This window comes from Euprymna scolopes, chromosome 28 (assembly GCF_053919585.1).
Source record: "Euprymna scolopes isolate OS-2025 chromosome 28, ASM5391958v1, whole genome shotgun sequence".
Taxonomy (NCBI): domain Eukaryota; kingdom Metazoa; phylum Mollusca; class Cephalopoda; order Sepiida; family Sepiolidae; genus Euprymna; species Euprymna scolopes.
In genome coordinates this window covers 53,098,094-53,123,372 of record NC_136509.1, presented here as the reverse complement: position 1 = coordinate 53,123,372, position 25,279 = coordinate 53,098,094, and the positions used below count along the sequence as shown (strand labels likewise).

The 25,279-nt window shown below is 33.9% G+C and overlaps 1 protein-coding gene across 14 annotated transcripts in view; it reads right to left on the bottom strand.

The window, feature by feature from the left end:
• LOC145249624 (inositol 1,4,5-trisphosphate-gated calcium channel ITPR1-like) overlaps nt 1-25,279 on the bottom strand; it is a 385,709-nt gene that overhangs the window by 295,683 nt on the left and 64,747 nt on the right. For all 14 annotated transcript variants that reach the window (XM_080111355.1, XM_080111359.1, XM_080111358.1 and 11 more), the window contains exon 3: nt 18,163-18,233. In XM_080111355.1, the coding sequence (XP_079967481.1) occupies nt 18,163-18,233 (71 nt within the window). The remainder of the gene's footprint in view (nt 1-18,162; nt 18,234-25,279) is intronic.

Sequence of the window (25,279 nt, the reverse complement as noted above, 5' to 3'; positions counted from 1 at the left end):
ACACAATGATATCCCATCCATAGCTCGAGTTTTCTAGCCTATGCATGAAGAATTATACTGCCTGGTAGGCGTTATCATCAAAGGCAACAAAATCCTGATACCTTGACAACTGTGCACAGAGGTATTAGAATCCTTTCATTCTGCACATTAAGGTGTAAATGGTATGCTGGCGAATGCAAGGCAATTATTGTTCTGGCAGGGTTTAGATGCTAACATCTAACCAGATAACATAACCAGATCCTAGTGCCGCACTTACAACACAATTGCACCATCTCAGCCTAGGGAACCCTTAATGTTCTCAGCAAACCCAGAATTTTCATTCCAACAAATGGTGGTTGACTGTAGATACAGAGTAGGAACTTCATGGTGTACATGGATCAATATACCGGATGGGTCAAAGTGCTCCTAATGATGCCGGGAAGGGCCAAAATGGTAAGCGATACCTTGAGAACTTGGTTCTGTACTTAGGTTGCACCTGAAGAAATTTCTTTGGATGGTGGAACACTATTTGAGTCCCTGAAGTACAAATCCTTTTTGAGGAACTGGGGAATACGGAAAGGTACCTCATCGGCTTATGCTCAAAGCAACGATCGTACAGAATTAGCTGTTAAAACCACAAAACGTATACTAACTGACATGGACAGTTATGGACACTTATGCCACGATCGAGCTACTCTGGCATTACTAACCCATCGAAACACTCCTGTCCAAGATATTGACATACCCCCCAGCCATAGTACTATATAGTAAAGTCATTACAGACCACCTTCCTGTCTTATGGGATAAATACCCAACAAGGAAATAGTGGAGAGAAATAAGTGAATTAAGAGAAATGGCAATGGTCAAGAGGCACATGTGGAATGAACAGTTCTATTAGCAGCATTGTCGTCCACTCCAGAAACTCCAAGTCAGAGATTTTGTCCAGATCCAGAACCCGGATGGTAATCACCCACATTGATGGATGAAAATAGAGAGGATTGTAGAGACACATGGGAAGCAACAGTATCAAGTGCAAGTAGATGGAAGCAAAAGAGTAATATTGCGCAATCATCATTTTCTCTGTAAGATATACCCAGTTGTGGATAGTCCACATTATGCCATACCAGGAACTTCAAACCAGTTTACAAACTCGACCCCTCACAGGGACAACTCCCTGAAGAAGCAATGGAGGTTGAATGGTACATCAATGTTGAATCACCCAGCTAGCATGAAGAAATGGAAGTTGATGATACCACAGGAAAATGTACACATCCGGTCAGTCCTCTTCTGTTAAGGAAACCTTCATGTCAGAAAAATAGAGTACTAACAAATCTATCGCCACAAATGCTTGAAAAAAAATTTTCTATAACATATAAAGGTGACCATGATAATTCATTCCATGGTCAGGGGTGGGGGCATGTACAGGTATGAGTTGTCTGTCCTTAACACGAGGCAACAAAGGATAATCTCCTTGAATAAAAAGTAACCAGTGGCGATCTCACCTGATGCGTCTAATATATATATATATATATATTAGCTGTACCCGGCCACACGTTGCTGTGGCTCAGTTTGTTAAAATGGAACACATGTGAAAGTAGAGAAAAGTTTGATTCTTTTTTTTCAAGAGAATGTACAAATTATTTTTTTTTTTTTAACAGATGTTAAGAAAATAAACAGAAAAATACTTCCCATCATTAATTATGCAAAAAAATAAATAAAATGTTGATTTAGTGTTTCAATATGCTTATAAATTACGATAAAACTTGCAGAGTATGCACTGTTTTACGGTTGTTGTAAAAATGGAATGGAAACTTAAATTTCGCTTCATTTTAATCTTTCTTAATTTTTTAATTGTGCCCCCCCAAACGAATATAATCAAAACAGTAACATTCAACAATTGTACTTTATGTATACAAAACACAAAATATTTATTAAAAAAATAATTTAAAAAAAAAAAAAAAAGTTAATAACGAAAGGGAAATAATTCCATTTTTAAACGAAAAAGTCAGTTTACCTAACTTACTGTATTAATGCTATTTTTTTTAAGCAAGAAAAAAAAAAGGGTAAATATCCAGATACGCTACTACAGAACACCGACCACTCTAATTTGTTTGTTGTATAGGTAATTGAGGTCGCTCACAATGGATCTGATAGTCAAACTTGGGGCAAATTTACCGTTTGCATGGTATTTACCCCTGAACCCACAAACTTCTTTCCACCATTTTGCAGCTTCCGTTTATGCTACAGCGTGCATGCGCGTAGCATAAACGACGGCTTCACCAAGCAAACTATGTTGGGGGGAGGGGATTTTTTTTTTCTAATTTTCAAAAATACATTATAGCGCTTTTTGGGTGGAAAATTTAAAATTAGCTGAAAGAAATAAAATAAGAAGAGGAAAGCACACCAAGTTGGAGTGGGGGGGGGTAATTTATCTGTTTTTTTTTTACCTGGAACATCGAATTTTCAAATTTTCCGTAAGTAACGCACCGACATTTACCAATTTAACATTTTCCGAAGATTTTACTTTGTACATTGGGGGGGGGGGGGGTGATGTTAGGGGGGGGCGCCCCAACATTACATCCCCTCCCCCAACAAATTAGAGTGGTCGGTGTTCTGTAGTAGCGTATCTGGATATTTACCAAAAAAAAAAAAAAAAAAAATATTTAGGTTTGGCTATAAATTCCTAAACTCATCTCACCCTAAATAATTTGGGTGACTGAAATAGGAATCTAATTGAATCTTTAATTTCCTGAATAGTATACGATAATTCATTTTTCTTCGAGTTATATCGAATACATTAATACGGACTTTAGAGGCTTTTTTCGTAATGTTACTGTAAAAATTATTTTTTATTGTTACAAATTACGATGCTTTAAAAAAAAGCAAAAATAAATTCTTGCGTTTTTTATTTACTACTGAAAACCATAACTTTAGTAAAGGTATTTTTTGTTTAAACAAAATAAAACATTTTCACTAAGAGTTAAGTAAAAATAATTAGTTCATTATATTGTGATCATTATTTGAAAAATACTGCAATTTTCATTAAAATTCGTTAATTTCCTGATTTTTGGTGAATTTTTAAGTAAAGGGAGGAGTCAAAATGTGTATACACTTTGAGCGTCGGCATTCATTTTGCGACCACGTGTGGTTAATTTAAATTAAAGTTCAATCACATGGTTACATTATCAATAATCATGTAATTAAACCCATTGAAAATTTACCGATATTGTAAACACATTCTGTTTACATTAAGCCTGTGGTGTTTTTTTAGTGATGCAATGTTGTCAACTGAGATTTAAAAAAAAAACCCGCTAGATCAGGAGAAAGAAATGTCCAGAAAATCGCTTTTACTGTACACAGATTCGAAAAAGTTGTCAAAAAACAAATATATAACAAATAAATGTTATCAAAGGCAAGATAAGTAACTTTTCTACCTAACTGGATATATTTTTCGTGTTTTTATTCAATGTAATATGTTTATTCAGCTCGAAAACCATACAGTGTTTACCGATGTATTGGAACATTCAAGATGGAGTCTGATTCTCTCTTTAACACGGTAAATTTGAAAAAAGATGCTATAAATAAAAAACCAGATAAAATACTGTTAAAAACTCGCTCAATACATGTTACTGTGACATGTATTGACATATATTCGGCGGGTTTTTAATAGTATTTTGTATAGTTTTTTATTTATAACACCTTTTTACAAACTTACGGTGTTAAAGAGGGTGTGAGACGCCATCTTGAATTTTCCAATACATCAGTAAACACTATGTTTTTCGAGCTGAATAAATATGTTACATTGAATAAAAACACGAAAAATATATCCAGTTTGGCAGAAAAGTAACTTATTTTGCCTTTGATAACATTTATTTGTTATATATTTGTTTTTTGACAACTTTTTCGAATCTATGTGTACAGTAATACAAACCCAAACTTCGGAGGTTGGAATCCCCCCCCCCCAACCCACCTAAAATGTACTTGGAAAAATCGATTTTATAGTGAGATTTAAGAATGGTTAGTCGAAAAAAAGGTGAAAAACAAAACAAATAATCAATAAATAATTGTTACCAAAGGCAATAAATGCTACTTTTTTTTTTTTTTTTACTTACATTGAATATTTTCAAGCGCTTTTCTTTATTTTTTAATAATCTAATGTGGGTGTGTGGGTGCCAAATACCTCCAAATTTTCTAGAATTTCCCGCTAGATTGTAAACGAAATCTCCAGATATAGCAGGAAAACCGCTAAATTGTAACACTGGTCACGTGACAGGAAGCGGTAATAAATAATTGTCCCGAAATAAAAAAAATGGCCTCTCGGTACAAAGAAATCTACCTATTTATCATAGAAAAATTATGTTATAATTAAAAAGAAATATATAAAAACACACATGGATATAGTAAACATATTATACCAAAACGTGGAAGCCATCCGTCCAGTGGTTTTTTTAGACAATTCCGAACGAACCAACATTTACATTTTTATATATATAGATATATATCTCACAGACGTGGGTGCAGACATCTGCATTTTGTGTTGAGCTCAGCAACAAGCTAGAAGGATATAGTTTCCCACTTTACATTACCATTACAGGTTAAATTGCATTTTTTTTTACTATAAGTACTTTGTTTTAGACAAATACTGCAGCAACAATTGTACAGAAAGGCTTTAATGCAAGGAGGAAAACAAATGGATGTATCAATGCACACAGCTTAGTAGTTTTAGTTAAGATATGGTTTTAAATAAACTTTATATATATGTCATGCAGGTTGGCCATGAAGTGGCACCTGTTCAAACTTGACAGGCTTAAGATCAACATGACCAAAACTAAGTGGATGTACAACAGCATTTGCCACATTACATTGTGTCAGATGGAACAAACAAAGAAATAATTCCTCATTTCCATAAAACAACCAAAATTTTTCTCTCTTCATTCAGTTTGTTTTATGGCATATCAATCTTTTTTGTGTGATGTCAAATACCAAAATAATTATCATCAACTATTAATTGCATGTACTTAGTTGAATCCAAATTACTATTTTACTAAAGTTGGGAGGAAATTTCCCAACATTAGTACATGATAGAACATATTAGATCGAGATTTGAACTTGGCAGATTCTGTAGTCAGCAACAACATCCATTAAAACAATCATGTACTGAATTTACTTTTAAGAAAAAATGACAAAATTATTGATCGATTTGAAAATATCCTTGTTTACCTACAACAAAGATGTCACGTTTTTCACAGACTTTGTTTATTTGTCGTGTACAGCCTAATATCCATGTCACTTGACCAATCATCAAACTTAGGCAAAATATCAGTTATGTTTTAACTTAAACATTCCTAAATTAAATTAATTCTAAGCTAAAGGTCGAGATGAAAGCCACACTTTTGATGATAAGTTCAGTTTTTTTATTTTAGAGACTCACTACTTAGTCTATATTGTAAGCAATGAAGTCCCTCATCTCATATGACATTCACAAGTTCATAGTCGAAATTTTGACAGAATTTCTAGTTCTGATTTTATCAAATTTGATGTATGGATATGAGGCTCTCTAATAACAGTAGTCACCATGCGAAATTTTAGCCTGATCAAATAATTTTTCAGTCATCAACATTTCCATTGCATAACTTTAGAAATTCTTTGTACAATATGAAAAAGGAAGACTTTGAAATGTCCTTAGAGTGTGAGGTGGAGGTATGCAGTCTCACAACTGACTGATATTCTTGTTTTTATTGAAGGTTTTTTGATCTATAGTTTGTCAATTTTATGGCAAATTAATACGTTAATATAACAGCAAAGCATAATACTTATAAACAATTTAAAAATTAAAATTATTTTTGCTAACAGTATTAGTTTAGCAATATTTAGATGCAGATGCATAAAAATAGAGTTAAAATCAAGTAAAATTTTTACAGAATTTTACGATTTTAACCTTACTATTAAGACTGTCTGACAAGATATGACACCAAAGAAGTTTGTGATATGTGGTGAATAAGCAGATTAGATAATCCTTTCTAGACCACAGAAAGGAATGGTCAGTTTCATGATGGATCCCCATCCCCTTATACTTGAAAAAAAATTTTTTTAAATAAAATAAATCTTCTGCTAATCTTGTTATTTTGTGTTTTTAATAACTGACGACTACAAATAAGGACGACAAGAAATAGGAGAGAAAATATAATTGCTCCCTCATGTTGTCCACACAAGACCCAAAATGCTTGCGTGAGAAACTGCTATCAGGAATCAAAGAGTTGGTCCCCATAGGTAACATTAGAATGTAAATGATCATTATGAGATTGGATTTGAACACAACACAGCTGTTTCATTGTTCATGACAGATGCTATAACTAATTTTGTATTCTGAATTTTAATGTCGCAAAATGATTTGCAATGAAAAACTAAAAATGTTAAACTTGTTTTACTTAGAGAAATATTGAATCAATTCTAAGATTTGCTGTTGAAGCAGCACCAAACGTTTTTCTTTTTTAAGCTTTGCATAAGAATTTTTCTCAGACTGAATAATTGGGTTAATTGTTAATGGAATTCACAAAATTGGTAATCAAAATATGTGTAGCAAGAACACGACAAATCAGTGGGTAGAGTCAAACATTTTTTTATCAATTTGTACAAATAAATTGTTTGAATTCAAGACAAAACAAAACAACATTACATCTTTTGTATTATTTAGACTACTATTCTTGTTATTTTCACAACGTTTTGGCCAATCTTCTTCAGGTGCATTTTTTCCAACTTGGGAAACTTTTTGTAAAACTCAGGAACCAAGAAAAAATTTTGAACTGAACCCTTAGCTAGATTATTCTCATTCCTTCATAACTGGATAGAAGTGTTAACGATTGTTAATCTTATCTGTAGTAAGGATTGAACCTTCAACCCTCAGAAAACCTTTACTTGGAACTGATTTTTAATCAATATCTTCAACCATTGTACCACAGATTCACGTGGATAAAAGGGACCAGTTCAAAGTTCCCTGTGGGTCCACTCCCAAGTTTGACAGAAAAATATTACTATTATTAACAGTACAGCTAGAGAAAAAAAATTATTTTAAAAATATTTTTTTAATAACCTTATTATAACCTTATCTAGGTATCAAAAACGATAATTTCAACTAGTCAATAATCATTTACATTTAAAAAGAGTAAAAGCAAGATTTTTAGTAAACATCCATTGCTTAAATCTTTAATATTAATTTTTGTCATCTGCTTAAATGAATAGAATTATTAAAAAGATTGGAGCAAATTTTCACACTGTGTGTTGGACATGAATGATGTATTTTTCTGTTTGTAAAATGATAACTGACTTTTGGACGAACAACCAACCTAAAACCCTTACAAAATATAATCTACAGAAAACCCATCAACCAGCCTCGAACAGACTTAAATTTTGACAAATGAATGGACTAAGGACTAGAACAAATAGAACCTTCAGTGAACACTGCCTTCAACAAACACCGGTTATCACAACATATGATCATTTGGGGCTTCTAAGGATTTTTTTTTTTTTGTTTCTTATGCATAAATTGAAATTTATGCAGATGAACTTGTCTTGCTGTTATACACGGAAGAGACTAGGAAACGTCTCTCAAATTAAATTGGCTTCTAAGTTTCCATAAGTGAAGTTAGTCTTATGTATCAGGATAATACGTACAAACAGGAAGTTGCTGAAGACATGATTAAATCCTCTTTATTTTCTGAACACCACCATAACCTGGTTACGGTTATGAAAAAAAAAAAAAAAAAAAAAAAAAGGAAAAAATGCATTAATCAAGTTGACTGAGCAGTAATAGAGCCCCCTCTCCTCCCCATGTATTTTCATTTGGTTCAGTTGTTTATCCTAGACAAAACTATACAATAGAACCCCGGGATACGGTTTTTAAAAGGTTATGTGGAATACAATGTTTTTGCAGAACCTGGTTACAGTATTTGCTCCGCCTTACGGTGTTATTTATGTTATTTGATTATATACATGTAATACTGTATTTTGTTGCCAATTTTTAATACCATATCCCGGAGTTCTACTGTATTTTCTTGATTTTAGTTATAGTTTTGCGAACACCGACTGCAATTTGAAATCAGCTCGACAACAGAACACAAAATGAAGTATAAAGTCTTCTACATGTACTTCTATAAAAAGCCAAGATAAACTAATAGATAAATCATAGTAGCTAATAAAATACTCAGTTTGCGCTTTTCAAGTCGATGGCAGATCTGATCTGGAGAAATTACTGTTATATGTTGTTTTGCTAGCGCCATCTGCAATCAGCATCAAACAATTATGGCAAGACACGATCATCAGCATCATGTATATAACAAAGCCACTTGATAAAATGAGCTAAGTAAAACAAAGACAAGAGATGGCTATTTATCTTAGCCTTGAAAAGACCAGGATTATATGTAGGAGGAAAACAGTCAGCAAAAAAAGATTTCCAAAAATCTGCAATTATTGAAATAAAGCTACTGGAATATGAAAATATTCCATAACAAGTGAATCCTGAAGACCACTAGACAAAAAAGTCAAACGAGCTGAAACAAAAGCAGGGAATAAATCAGACAATTCTGAAGAACACATACATTGAAATATAAAGTACACCCCAAAGTAAAAACAGTTGAAAAAAACACTGCTCTCACCTCTACCAATACTTAATAAACAGATGATTGTGTGTGTAATTCTATCAGATAAGATGCTCAGAGGTTGGGATGGGGCACATATGAATGAAACTAAACACTTCCTCTAGTCATTTCCTCTTGCTCAAACACTCCCTTTGCCTGTATTTATCTCCTATGAAGATCCTTTCATGTTTACTTAAAATAAATTAGTAAAATGTCAACTGCTGGAAGATCACACATTTTGGTTAAATCCGGTTTCAACAACCTAAATTAGTTAAAGCTAAACTATGAATTTTTACATAAATCAGGTTTTAGTAATTTAAAAAAAAAAAAAAAAAACATGAATAAATAAGGAGTAAAAACACTAAATTATAGCAAGTTTCATCTACTGTAAAACGCTAAAATAAAAAAATTGACTGGAAAAATACAGTCGCCATCTTCAGAAACATTCCAGAAGAATATAAGCTCGATAACTAAAAGTTCATAATTTTCTAGTAAAGGATAGAAGAGCAAAGAACAATATTGTACTTGTTTTTATTTTTCAAAAAGAATGTTTTTTTTTGTCTTAATTATAACTTTATGAATTCGAGTTATCATTTTTAGCCTATTTCTCGACTAGAAAGATGGCAGCTATATTTTTCCAGGAGAGCTTTTATTTCAGCATATCACATGCAAGCTGAAACTTTCTATAACTTGGGGTTTTTTTATGCTATTTTTTGTTTTAATATTTCCATTCTAAATATTTTTTTTACTACTGACTCACTACTTATCAAGGCCTAAAAGGCTACTCAAGGAAAAGGTTTAATGAAATTGTTAGTTGGTAATGAACAACACCTTGATAGTATTAGAAATTATGGCAGATATCGATTATTCAAATAAATGGCTCAACAAGAATTTGTTTATATTTGACTTAAAAGTTGTAGTTGGCTGGGAAATAACCCTATAGTATTGTATTCCATAAATGGGAAGTTTTTGGAAAGAAACTTTGTGCTCCTAAAACCAAACGCAATTTTTATGAACAAAGAGGAAAATTCTTTGCAATAGCTGAAATTAGACAAGTTTTTTTGTGAACGTTTTATGTGTAACGGACACAGGATTTAACTTGTATTTGTATGTCCACTCTCAGAATGTCTATGCATTATAGGACAACCGTTTTTTAGGTCCTTCAATAGCTATTGCCTCAAATAGATTCTATAAATAGATATTTCAGAATTAACATTTTTTTTATTTTTAGCCAAGTTTTCTATGAACCAAGAAATAAAAAATTTCATCTGTCACTTGTTTTAAACATAGGCACAACTTCTTTCACACAACATGACATTACCTAATTAAACAAACCAGCTTAAATGGTGTACAAGCTGTACCAATATAGCCTTGCCTAGAAGTCTTTACTTTTATTTTTGTTTTGTTTCTTACTTTAAGAAAAAAGGATTTGGAGAGTTAAACTGAATTATATTATGCTATTTTATCCAGAACTCAATCTAATTAGGTTGAGAATTTTATTCTCAATTCTGACTCGTTTTCACCAACCATTTCCATCGGACATTGGTGTCAGAAGATCCTATGATGGTATGCAGAGTCTTCTACAAGTTGATTGATGCAGATGAGATAAGGTTTGCCAACAGATCTTTTGTTGCATAATTGATCTTATACCAGGGTGTTACTCACAGGTTCTAACTTGCTTTTCTAAGAGTGACTAGCAAGCGGAAACCTTCTCTTTTTAGCAAAGTTGAGACAGGAGGAAAGTGTTCATATAAATATTACTTCTCCAGGAATATTCAATAAGAGACTGGTGAGGATAATCCATATATTTCCCAACAGATTTATGGAGTAACACATCGCTCAATAAGTTATGGGCTTAACTAATAAAACAACTTTCAGGTAAAACCCAACTTTATTCATAGACATCAACTTTAGGCCGATACATGGAATAGAAGCAATTCAATACCTTTTTATAGAATTTGTTTTTGGACTCAGAATATGCCTCAGTTTCAATATCACGTTTTCATTATAACTAAATCTCTTTCACCGAAGCATTCTTTGGAGGTCTACAAACAACCAGTTGTTGCTGGGAGCTACACCTGGAGAATAGAATGGAATAGAGGCAATTCAAATTGCACTTCATATAGTTTTGTCATCAACTTGTAACACAATCACCTTTGTGAAAGATCGCTTTTTTATTTGTCGCCATTTTTTGGTGATCCCTTCCTTCAAATGCACGAATAATGCTATATATTATTCGCTCTTGATGGTTTGTGTTTACAGAGTAACTGATGAACAATATACTTTGTGCATTACAAAATATGGACGTCAAAACCTTGGCTGCTGAAGTTTATGTCTTTGGATGGCATTGAAACAGTTGCAAACAAAACTCTGAATTGTTTTTAGAATGTGAGCAAATGCAACACTCATTTAACTAAAAAAAAAAATAAATAAATAAAAAAATAAAAATAAATGAGTTTGTGAACATTTGTTTATGGGGAAAATTGTTAAATTTGAGCAATCTGAATATTCAGCATCATTACTGTCTGTACAACCATGTTTAAAATGTCAACATATCTCTTAACTATTTTCCAACAGTGCAGAGGCCGAATAAGAACAATGAAGCCACTGTTTGCATGAACAGTATTTTTATTCATCAGTAAGCAATGCACATGAATTTCAGATTTGAAAATTTGCAACAATAGCTTCAGTTAAATAACTAAAATATGTGAAGTAATAATTGGATTGGGCTCAGATTTTGCCAGCATTTGAAGGTTAGACTTTTTAAAAGTCGTATGGATTTTTTTTTTAAATTAGTAGCAACATCTCAGAGTAGGGTAATTGATTGACGTGTTAAGACAGCATGATAGATCTTACATTTTTGGAGATGCTTTATTGCATAGTCAGAGTTGGTATCCATTATACCACTCAACTGACAAATGTCCAGCAAACATAATACTAGAAAGAATTCTATTGGTTAATAAAACTCGTTCAAACAGAAGTTTTGCACTACTCTTACATCATTTTTTAAAGATTAAAATCAAGACAGGTCTATTAATTCCCGGCAAAACATAACCTCCCTAAGGTTATGGGAAAAGAATAATGAAGCCTTTTTAGCAAATGCAAAAAAAAAAAAAAGAGGTCTCTTTTCAAAACCAGTCAGAAAACTCAAATGCAATAAAGATGACATAATAGTGACCAGGAGATGATGGCTAAATGGTTAACAACACAGGCTGACAACCTGTGTGGGCCAAGTTCAAATCTGGTTCATTCTAGAAAAAAAAAAAAAAAAAAAAAAAATTTCACTAAGGATGTTAGTGATCTTCACATGGTTTCATCTGTAAATACCCAATATCTTTTTAAAAATAATTCTAACTAGAAAGATACTAGAAAAAAAAAAAAAAAATCAATGCCAACAATGGAATCTAATTCATATGAAATAAATGTGGCCAGACAGTAAATTAACATTTATTAGCACTAAGGAAAAAAGTAAACCAACATATGTATTATGTACAACAGAAAAGTTCTTTGGAGGATTTTAGGAATAAGTGTTGAGAAAGACAATATGCTTTCATGAAATCTAATTAGCAAATCAGCATAGAGTGAGAATCTATATGAAACAAGAATAAAAAATTGGAGGACAATCTAGAAAATCGTTTGAGTGTTCTTGTGGACGTGGGCTTGTAGATAGGATTTTTTCTTTCTGCCTTCATTTTTTTCTTTTAATATTTTCTAAGAGAAAAAAAAATGTGAAAGTTTACATGGGAGTCCTGTTCCTTTAAGTACTTATCTTAGCATGATGATAAAAGCATAATTTTATAGGTAGTCATATTTTACCCATGTGCAACCGTTTAATTTTTTTAAATGTTTACAGCATGACTTGGCACATTTAATTCTTCCATAATTACGAGTGAGACCAAGTCAAAACTGAATTTCATGGTGACCTCATGTTGATTTTTGATGAAATTTTAATTTGATTTCTTTCTCTCATGATAGTTTTCTTCTTCCTCATATCTTTTTCTTAAATATTTTCATGATTAGAGCCTATTTCAATCACCAAAATTGTTTTTTTGCACTCCATAAATGGAATCATTTTCTTAATTTTGAATCAAATAAAGTGTCCTCTCTGCCATTTCTTCCTTCCTATATACTAAACCTTACGTGTAGATTTTTGTATTTCAATAAACCTAGAACCCCATCCTCCAACGTAGATCCCACCCTACTACCATGTCTCCAGAAGTTGAAACCCAATTACAGGAGACGAAACCGGACGTATTCTTTCTAAGCGAAACTGGAATAGGGCCGATCACTTTCCTAGATGAGGTCATAATTAAAGGATACTCTAACTTAACATGTAAATCTGACCCCCAAGATCGCCATGGCATATGTGCCTACATTAAAGACGGCTTCCCGTGTGGTAGGGATATCTCAAGAAAAGACCCTAATTTACCTTATATGTGCTTCCGGGTTGCACTTGCTTACAGCACTGAATTTATATTTGCCCTCTATCGCCCCCACAACAGCGGAGTTACTATCTTAAAGAGTATATCAGAGAAAATTGACCACATCCTGTCTGCAGATCCCTCGGCATTTGTGGTGACTTCAATGTCCATAATGTGGAATGGCTGACCCACTCAAATAAGACAGATAATGAAGGGAGGTTCTGTCATGATTTCGCCATTACCTATGACCTCACTCAAATTGTTCATGAACCCACCCATGTGGCCAATACTACCGGTCAGTATGCAAGCCTCCTAGACCTTTTTCTCTCAACTTCCCCTGAGCTATGTTCATGTTCCATTCTATCTCCTCGAGGATCCTCCAACCACTGTTGTATCAGTTCAGATAAAAATGAAATAAGTCTCAAGATGTACCTCTCCACCGTACTGTATACTGATACTCTATGGCTGACTAGGATAGCTTCCGTACATTCATATCTGATCTATCTCTGCATTCTGTTTAAAAAGGATGTGTCCTCTATAGTATCAGACCTGATCGAATGGTTAATTGTAGGCATAGACCGATTCATACCATCCAAAAAATTCCAACAAAAACCTACCAGCCAGCCACGATTCTCCCAAGAATGTGCTGCTGCCATGGCGCACAGAAATCACTTTTTCCATAGCTACCAACATAATAGATTTTTTTTTTTTTTTTTTTTTTTTTACACAGTGATCACCACTTATCAAGGCCCGGAAGCCACTCAGGGATAAGGGTTATTGCAAGTAAATTACGTTAGTGAGGAGATTTGCTGAAATGTTTACTTAAGGGGGCGGTTCATTAGGAATTTGTTAACATTGAACTTGAAGACAACCAAGTTGTAGTCCGGAGGGAAGCAGGCAGATGGAACAGAGTTCCACAGGCGTGCAGTTCTAAGAAAGAAGCTTTGTTCATGGAATCCGCGTTTTGATTTAGGCACAGATATAGAGTGGGGGAAATTTTTCACAGTGGATTCAGCTAGACGAGTGTTTTTCGTGAAAGATTGGCGAGGGGGGGACCAGAGATTGGAGTTCAGACGAGCATCTGCCATGGAAATAACGATAAAACAAGGACAGGCTCGCAACGTCTCTTCTGTGGGAGAGAGGTTGCAGGGTAGAGAAAAGGGCATCCCCCACTAAGCCACGAAGTCTATTTTGTACTCTGTCAAGGCAGGATAGGCTGTTTTTAGTAGCTCCTGCCCAGATATGGCAACAGTATTCCATCCTTGGACGTACTTGGCTTTTATATAGATAGAGAATTGCATCAGTAGTGAGATATCTTCTGGAGCGGTAGAAGGATCCCACCATCTTTCCAGCGACCTTGGCAACAGACTTGATGTACGTGTTCCATTTCAGATCAGGAGTAAAGGTCAAACCCAGAAGCTTGTCAAAACACGGGGCCTCACCCAGACGAGAGCCATCCATCACAATTGATGCCAGCTGAGGATCAGAGCGTTGATGATGTAAGGATAGGAGTTTGGTTTTGGATGCATTAAAAGGTAACCAGCCACTGAACCACGCGCTCGAGATCAGAGGAGAGAGAATCAGAGAGAGCTTTGTCATTTACAGCCTTTGATGTGTTGCCGTAGATGGTCGTGTCATCAGCATAGATGTCAACGAATGATTTAAGATGCACTGAGACTAAAGCTGTTTTCAGGAACGCCAGCAACCACTGTAAAAGAGTAATAAAAAATGCAAGAGAGCTATATGCTCAGTCTGTTAAATCCAAAGTAGCTGATCAGCGGTTTGGTTCCCACCAGTTTTGGCAAATAACAAATAGGATCCTGAACAGAAGCGTTCATTGTATCCCAACCATTATCAATGGACCAGAGGTCATTTCGTCAGCATCAGTCAAGGCCAAACTATTTACCAAAAACTTTGCAGCTAATTCTACCTTATGTGACGAAGGCCATCAACTCCCCATATTTCCTCCTATAACACACAACACGCTAGGTAACATAAATATCTGTGCGTGAGGTCGCCAAACTAATCAAGAACCTCGATTCCAGTAAAGCAACTGGCTCTGATGACATCCCAATTATAGTGTTAACAAAGATTCAGCCAGAACTTGCCCCCATACTTACAAAACTGTTTAAGCGTTGCCTTAAGAAGTGCTTTCCAACACCCTGGAAAACCTCATCAGCATGCCCTGTATTTAAAAATTCAGGTGATAAGTCATCTCCCTCTCAGTACAGATCAATAAGTCTCCTAAATAGAGAAGTAGTCAACCACCTCAGCAGAAATAACCTTAGTAACACGCAATATGGTTTCCATTCTGCAAGATCTACAGCAGATGTTATAGGATTAGTGAATCTCTCGACAAAGGCTTCCTTTCTAGGACAATTGCTCTGGACATATCAAAGGCATTCGATAAGGTATGGCATAAGGGCCTACTTCACAAGATTTCCAGCTACAGTATAACTGGAAATGTTTTCTCAATTATTAAATCATTTCTCTCCGATAGGCTCATAAGAGTAGTGGTTGATGGACAAAACTCAGAGGCCTGCAGAATTAATGCTGGAGTCCTTCAGGGGTCAATCCTGGGCCCAACTCTCTTCCTGATCTACATCAATGACCTCCCTAAACACATACTTAAATCATTCGTTGACATCTATGCTGATGACACAACCATCTACGGCAACACATCAAAGGCTGTAAATGACAAAGTTCTCTCTGATTCTCTCTCCTCTGATCTCTGGCGCATGGTACAGTGGGGGAAGAGGTGTCTGGTTACCTTTAATGCATCTAAAACCAAGCTCCTATCTTTACATCAACGCTCTGATCCCCATCTGGCATCAATTGAAATGGATGGCTCTCATCTAGAGGAGGCCCCCATGTTTTGACAAGCTTCTGGGTTTGACCTTTACTCCTGATCTGAAATGGAACACTTACATTAAGTCAGTTGTCAAGGTTGCTGGAAAAATGGTGGGATCCTTCTACCGCCCCAGAAGATATCTCACTACTGATGCAATTCTCTATCTATATAAAAGCCAAGTACGTCCAAGGATGGAATACTGCTGTCACATCTGCTGCTAAAAACAGCCTATCCTGCCTTAACAGAGTACAAAATAGACTTCGTGGTTTAGTGGGGGATGCCCTTTTCTCTTCCCTGCAACCTCTATCACAGAAGAGACATTGTGAGCCTATCTTTGTTTTATTATTTCCATGGCAGGTGCTCGTCTGAGCTCCAATCTCTGGTCCCCCCTTGCCAATCTTTCACGATAAGCACCAGTCTATCTGAAACCACTGTCAATAATTTTCCCCACTATTTATCCGTGCCTAAATCAAAACGTAGATTCCATGAACAAAGCTTTCTTAGAACTGCACGTGAAACTCTACTGCTTGCCTGTTTCCCTCCTGGTTTCAACATGGATGTTTTGAAGTCCAACATAAACAAATTCCTGATGAACCGCCCCCTTAAGTAATGACACTTTATCAAATCTCCAATACTAATGAATACTGCAACACTATCCCCATTGATTACTGTACACAAAATAACCCTTATCCCCGAGTGGCTTCTGGGCCTTGATAAGTGGTGACCTTCATGAAAAAAAATAAATAAATTTTGATCACAATCTATGATTTTGATTCTAGAATTTGGTGCTTAAAATTTAGAGCTTAAGCTTAAGGGGTCTTAATTAAAACTGTTTAATAGGTGTCCAATAACTATGGATCAAATTTATACAAAATCAAAAATATGCAAATTCTTAATTGGGAAGTTGTGAGCATATGTTCCCTCTTCAACTCTTTAAAACACCCCCAAGAAACTGAAATTTGGCAAATGTTAATTGATGGTTAAAATTATAAATTCATATTTATAAGAAGTTTCCAGTTCCTTCTTTACTGCCTTGGTAAAAATAAAAAAAAATAAAAAAATGAAACTAAATATAGCCTGCATTACTGTTACACCTAGCACGCTTGTTCCAAAACTAACAATGATCAGTTAATTAGTTTGAAAATGTATCCCAGAAATATGCTTACATAAGCACACCTAAGTATATATGTAAAGAAAATAAGTGGTCTCAGCAATGACAACAAGTGCCGGTTCTGCTACACAGAAGCAAAGAATGTGAACCACATGATATCCAGTTGTAAGGTTCTGCTGGGAAACAACTACTATATGATGCAACTCAATGGAGTGTGTAAATATCTCCAATGGACGATTTGTAAAAAGTTGAATATCGAATGCAGCAGCAAGTCCTGGGAACATGTTTACCAGGAAGAACAGTTGGCATAATTCATACATCATCCACTATAACTATGCAATCCCTACACTTACATACCTAGAAAACAGAGCCATAAAACCCGATATAGTGATATGGGACAAGAAAAGAAACAACCTTAGTAAAAGTTAGTGTCTCCAATGATGTTGGGTTAAACAGAGCTGAAAGGAAAAGATAAAACACAAAGGTTTTATGCATGACATGAAAAGAAATCAGAAGCTTAAAATCTCCATTCAAGTAATTATAGGAGCAACTGAACTCATGAAAAAGAATTTCAAAAACTATCTGCCAAATATATCCGGCAAATCAAGTGCAAGAGAGATTCAAGCATTTGCACTTAAAGGGATGGTCAGAGACTTAAAAAGATCTCTCGGTTGGAATATACGAGATAGCAGGTGAATATTTGACATCTGGTAGGATTCTCTTATTCCAAGTTAAACAAAATAAGAAAATTAAAAAAAATAAAGATAAGAGATATGCATTGTATTATGTTAGAAATATTACCACAATCTCTCAAGCCAGTATAGAATAATAAATGATAAGAGCAAAACATTGATTAAATGTAGTCCAAGGATGGAATACTGTTGCCACATCTGGGCAGGAGCTGCTAGAAAGGACTCCATCAACAACCAGTAGCCACTGCTGTCGCCAAGACCAATGTGAGCCGCGATGTGAACTTGTGAGCTCTGCCAACAACCAGTAGCCACTGCCACTGTTGCCAAAACTATCCTGAGACGCCAGTAGTTTCGTTTCACGATCGTTTTAAACTTTAAATAAGCGTTTGAACTTAAACCCTTTTGTTTGTTAATTTCTTGCTTTCCATACGCTCAGTTTTGTTTATAACATTTATATAATTTTTTTTTAACTTACCCCTAAATTTTTTAGGTGGGTTTGTAAGATCCCCTGCATCTGGTTGAACCACACATCTGTCATCAACAAGCCTAGAAGAAAAAAAAAAAAAAAAAAAAAAAAAAAATTAATGAAACCAAAACAGATCAGATCAAAATAGTTGGTTTTAACGGTTGGATCATTTTATACTAAAAAAGATTAAAACAATAGAAAACAGCATCGCTTCATTTCTTTATATACTGTAGTAAAGTACAACATCTATATAAAAATAAAAAAAGAAATGGGCAATACAACAAAACTATCATATGCAGGGATCCAACAGCTTGAGTTACACATTTTTCAATTTAACCGCTACAATTTATATTAAAAAATTGCAACATCAGTGCAACTTTGATAATTACATTTTAATTTTTTTTTTTTTTTTTTTTTTTTTTATTTACTATTAATCGAATATTTATTGAAATCGAAAGTAAAATAACAAATTTAATTACTTTTCTTTTAAATATAATTAAAACAAAGTCCATAATAATTTTTTTTTTTTTTTTTTTGTGAGCAAGTCAACCATTTTAATTTTATTAATTGAAAAAAAAAAAAAAAAAATTACTTATGGCACTTCGGAATTTGAAAGCATTTAAATTGTTAATACCTTTCTAAATTAAAGTTTTACTGTTTATATAATGAACGGGGAGACCCGACGTTGTCCGGGATTGAATGATGATCACTGAACTCCCATATTTTTTTATTGTCATTGAAATTAGTAAAATCGCCCATTTTTCAATCAAGTCGATTGATTGCCTAGTTGGGGACCCATTACGGTGCACTGGGAGGCAACTTCACATGCCTCCCACAGTGACATAGCCCACAATACAATAGAAAACCTACTGTTGATTTTATAAAATTATTTTTATATATAATGGCTTGAATTAAAGTTTAAAATGTAGAAGTAAAGTATCATGGTGCAATTGTGCTTTAACAGAAATATTAAATTTGAATACGCCCCTTGGTATATGAAAGAACCTACTGCTGATTTTATATATTGGACCTTTCTGCTCGTGTGGCAATAAAACTTCTCAAATGCACTTGTGACGTTAAGCTGTGTAAGGTGTTAACTTTGGTCAAAATTGCTTGTTCCTTTTATGGGATTATTTTGATTATCGATACTTCTCAAAGACATTCTGGTACAAAACCTATCTAAAAAACATAAAATACCTATGTGTGAAATGTCATAAAAATCGGCCCAGTTGTTTTAGAGTCCATAGGGAACACACACAGAGTTCCTTTTATACAGTAGTACAGATTATTACATTACTTGCCTTATTGCTAACATATTTGGTTTAACGTCCATTTTACATGCTGGCATATATTAGTGGCTTTTAGATACTGACTTCTGAATTAAGTTATCTCTGGCCAGATCTTTATGCCTTTCAAATCCATCCTGATCATTTCCTAATGTTTTACTTTTTCATCTATTGCTGCTTCAATTTTTCTACTAACCCAAGAACTCTCATCCATTCTTTCAATATGATCATACTAATAAAGTCCTGTTCTGCACACACATCTTCATCTTATACTGTCCAGATTTAATCTTCATCTGAGATCAGATTCAAACATGTTTTTATGACTCTTTACACATCCGTTTCATTCTCACATGCAAATGCAGGTCCTCAAGCCGCATTGGCCTAAAACTAAATACAGTGTTCTTTTTCTTCAAAAGCTGTCGATTTGATTCAACTTTTTACACTCATCTTCGATTTCTAGTTTTTATCATGCTTATACTAGTCCTTCTAGTGAGAGAATGAACAACATATTCAAGTACAAATAAGTTTTGCTTTTGGGTGGGGGTGGAACGTCATCATAATTAGTATGCCATGTTTACTTGACAATCTTTATTGAAAAAAAATGTAAAATTATAGAACATAATGGAACTCTGAAAATCTATTTAAAGAATTTGTATATTTTAGAACTTTATTTTATTAATCTTAATAATTTTCTCCTGCTTGAGATTGCCAAGTAAATGATCCAAATGTAAAAAGGGAGGGAGGAAGAGAGTGCTGAAGAACGATAAAAGAACAGGTAAAAAGATTAAATTTACGTAAAGGTGATAAAGTGAGGGTCGGGGTAAGCAGAAATAAGTGGTCTTCTGATATATAAACAGCTGTACATCATTTCAAAAGTAAAAAGAAAAAAATTCTTTACCAAACGATTTTTTTGTTTGTGTTTTTTTTTTTTTTTTTTTTTTTTTTGCATACCAAACAAACCAGTTGAAGAAAATTCTGTGTAAAAAAAAGGAGCAAGGAATTTGAGAAAATCAAAATAGTTTTTTCATGACTAACAGATTGCCGATGCGCAAGCATTAGGTAAATAATACAAAGAAACCAAGTGCCTTATACGAACCCATCAGTGTATATTTCAGTAAAATCTACAATAAATGAAAATATTTCTTCGTATCAATATCTATAAAATTCAATATCTACATTGTGTTCTATAGAAAGAAAGGTTAGAGAATCTACATAAAATCTAATAGTTTATTCTTATGTAAAATTAATCCGGGAAGATAATGGAAGTGTTCCCAGATCTCTAAATCCGTCCTTTAGAGGTGCATGGAGCAGATTTTATTAAGTGGACAGAGTTTTCAATGATGATTTAGAAAGAAAATACTGCAATTTCAATGTATTTCTTCTGGAAATAACTTGGCATTTTTAAAAAATTATTTAACAGTTTCTATGCTTCTCTTTGAACTTAGTTTTATTTGGGTGGTTTCATTAATGCGCTAAATGAGAGAGAGTAAAATTATAGTATTACATTTGGTAAATGGTTTATAGTAATCCAAAAGTGCTCAACGTCATAGAGCAAGTGTGTTTAAATGCAGTGTTGCTCAGGAGAAATGTTTTTGTTAACTTGGTGTAGCCCAGGAACCATAAGGTATAAGTTAATCTAAATTGCCCAATATCCTAAATATAGCAAACATGTTTACTTAGCACTGCCCGTTCATCAATATCCTAGATAAAGCAGGTGTTTTTAAATGCTGTTGCCCGGGAGAAAGATTTCCACTGTATTATTGTATAACAGAAAAGATACAATTTGTTACTCAGGAGCCAGTACTCATTTTAGAGGTGTGTGGTGTTACTGGATAGAGAGGGATAAGACAAGAAACTCAGTGTTGCCCAGGAATATACTAAATATAGGTTTCATTCTTTTATTAAGAAAGTAGATACCCAGCGCTGCTCAGGAATAGATCAAAACAAATATATTTTTAGGAAAGGGGGGGGGGTGATGTTATTTGAGAGCAATAACTTTAAAATTGAAAGATTAGGTGACTGACTAACATTATTTTCGATAAACTAAAACAAGATAGAAATGAGCAGGGAAGAAGTGAAAGAGGGATAGGACTAAGAAATATGGAAAAACGAGGAAAGGTAAAGTTAGGAACAGAGAAATGGATTGAGAGAGGTGGAGGAGTTTTAATATAAACACTTTTAACCTATAGCAATGCCGGTATCCCCATTAGTCTTAAACAAATCGAGATTTTGTAAGCAAGTCACAAATTTTTTAAATATAATAAATAACATTGTGAAATTTTTTTCTCATCTCGAAATATACCTTAACTATTTTAGAAATGAATTGATAGTAAATAATTTCCAACATAAAGTTGATCCTATGACCGAAACCTTGAGATTTTCAGTCTGACATTCTATTTAAAAATAAACATAGATATGGTGTGATATAGATTTATGACTTGCATCGCATTGCACAACATTAAGTGATAATAAATAGATAAACATTAACAATAACATTGGAAATTATTTTCATAATCAAAAACAATTTTGCTTTTATTATTTACTAGTGGGGCTACTCGGCGTTCCCCAAGTGTTTGTAGGTGTGTGTGGTGTTAAATAAAAAAGAAACCAGGGGGGGGGTATGATCGAACCGGGAGCCTTGAGGCGAAGTTTGAAAATAAAATGGACCAGCCAGAATGAGTTAGTGAAAGATGTTTGAATTTATTCAAGAACCAAATTGACAGGTGCGCGGCCGGAAGTCGTCAAGCGTTACGACGACAACGACGTAGGTTTGTAAAAAAAAATAAGAGAACAACGTTAACACTTACGCGGGAAAAAAAAACACAAAAAAAAACTAACGTAAGGCAAACGAACGATGAAAACAGAAAAACGAACATGTGAAAAATGGCTTAAATAAGCCTGTTTCGATATTAAAATTTAAAAAATCGGTGAGTACCCGAGTGTTTTTGGATGTATGGTCGGGGGGTGGATAAGCGAAGTAAAAAAAAAAAAAAAAAAAAAAAAAAACAACGTTGCATGAAAAATGGCTTAAATAACACTGGTTCAATATTTAAATTTAAAAAAAATCGAAGACATATCACACCACAATTCGAACCCAAAACTTTTAGATAATGAACCAACGCGCTAATCAACTGACCTAACGCGACGTACACAAAATTTGTTCAGTTTTTCAACTATTTAAAGTAAATCAGGCCATGACGTCATCTGACGCATGCGTAGGCCCAGTCGAGAGGGCCGTTTTTGTTGACCCCCACCTCGAAAATTGTCGATTTCAGAGTGAAAAAAATGTACGTTTTTGGCCAATTTTTCGATATTTTTTGAGCGAAGGATGGAGCTTCTATATGACACAGAGTTTGAATTTTTGTTGCGTCTGTCGAAAGTTTTTAGCAGACACACAAACATACACACATACATACATACATTTTTGCTTTTATATATATAGATTAAAAGCAATTTAATATATATTAGAATTTGGGTTCGTTAATAATACAATTATGAAACATCTTCACTGTGTGTTATCGCATATGTTTGATAATTAAATTTATTTACTATTATTAGAATATTTACTCAAATCAGAAACGTAAAGTAGCTAATATTTTGAGCTTCATTAATATTCACTCTTTTTTGCTAGCTTGTACTTGAAGCCAGCACTACGTAGCTAGTTTCCTCCTTCCCCACATTAGCCACATAATCAGCATTCTCTCCATTATCCCTCTTACTGATTTGAGACAATAGCTATTAGATTTTTATCTATAAAATTAAAAGTTTAAAAAAGAACTCAGAAGTATTCGTATGATTTAAAAAGGAAACCAAAATGAAAGTATAGATTCTTAGGTAACGCCGGTCAGGTACAGCCAGTTTTAAGTAAATTGATCTGTAGAAAAAAAATGTATTTATTATCATGATTTGTGGGGGGGGGGGGATCACCCATAAATTTGGACTTTAGACATTTTCATTTGATTAAGATCAGAAGTTAAAAGCACAACTTCATTTGGAACCGTTTACTGAATTAACATGCTAAAAAGAAAAAATAATGGTCAAACATTTTCAAAATTTATGATAGAGATTATGAATTGCCCTCCGCTTCCGATGGTGACAGCCGTCCTCACCATTTTGTGTGCAATATCTGCAATAGAAGTAGCTTTAGAAAACAAGCAAGGCTAGAAAGAACAAAAAATGCTTGGTTGTAGAGGAATAGTCAGGACAGTTAGCTAATCCATGCCACTGTTTTGCCAACCAATTATGTGCAAACAAAATTGGTTGATCACCACTCTTCTGCCTATGTTGCATTAATGTACTGACTTGTTCATGCTTCCAGTTATACTGTTCTATACTTTTCATGCGTCTTGTTCTTATCTGTTTCTGAAGATATAAAAAGGTCCATTCTTAATTTTGTGTAAATCAACTCCCGGATCAGAGGGCCACAATTCAAATGTTATGCTGCATTTATCACAAGTGAAATAAAATTAACAGGAAAAAGATTCTTAAAGCAGAAACAATGTACAATGTGAAATTTAACAAGGAATTTAAAGGACATTTTTGTTTTAAATAATCAGTTTTACTTTTAACACTTTTGGCTGATAGGAAGGGGCGCTGTGGATACTAGAAAGCTGATTGGCTAACTAAAAATCCTCAACATATATAAAAACAAGAAGCAATCACAGAATTCGCGCGCATAAGCCTGACGAATCCTATAGTGAATGAAACGCAGAATATTCAGTGTAGCTTAATCGCCATATATATTTTATAAATTACTATATAACTGAGTATCATTGTGAGATTTGCTTTGTTGATGAGTCATCTCTTATCAAAGCCAAATGTTAATCGAGGATAAGGATTAACAAAATGGATTGTCAGTTGAATGCCGAATATTATGAGATTGAAAATAATGAATGCAAGGAATAATATTTATGAGGAAGAGTTTATGATAAGCGTTTGTTTGCATTAGATTGAAATGCGAAAATGTACTTTTATTTGCCATAAATATTTCATAATTTGTAACATTCAAAAAACAACTTTTTTTTTAAAAACTTATTTACCCCCAAACAAGGCATATAGCCACTGAAGCATAAGAGGTTACACCGTGATAGAGGCCAGCAAGATTTGTGTTTACATAACATTTAAGGCCCTAGGGAAACAATCTTTTGTCAATATGTTTGATAGATGATAGGTTCATGAAACTTTATTGCAATTGAGATTAGATATATGGGTACTCATGCACTTATTGATCCGTGCTGAAATAACGTTATTATTTAAAAAGTTTTAGAGATTTTAAATGTTACAAGACACTTTTTTTCATGTTGATTAACATGCAGAATAGAATCAGCAATATTTTTCATCACCAATGCTCTTCAAAGTGCAACTCTAGACAGTTGTTGCATCTGTAGGGTTAGAGAATTACTTGCATATTTTCAGCATGAAGTAGATCTGAAAAAATACTAAATCAACTCGTCTTTTTTTAAATAGTGAATTAAATTTCTTGATATTGCATTTGAAGTCAGCAGGGAAGAATTCCTGCAGTAAGATGTTAAATGGAAGCTCTTGCTCTGTCTATAGAAATTTTGCCAGAGGTTAGATACATGGAGGGAGAAATTTTTTTTTTTTTTTTTTTTTTTTTTTGTGGTAGTAAGACAAGTTCTTGCTGTGAATGTTTTAAAAGGCGGAACCAAAGATTGGAGCTCAGTAGAATATCTTCCATCAAAGTAAAAAATAGAGTAGAGACTAGTAGTGTTTTTCCTGTGATAAAGGGAAAAGTGCTCACCTCCCCACTTGAATGCGAGTGTTGTAAAGGTGACCGGGGAACCCGAAACTAAATTTCCTGTACATAAAAGTCTACTTCC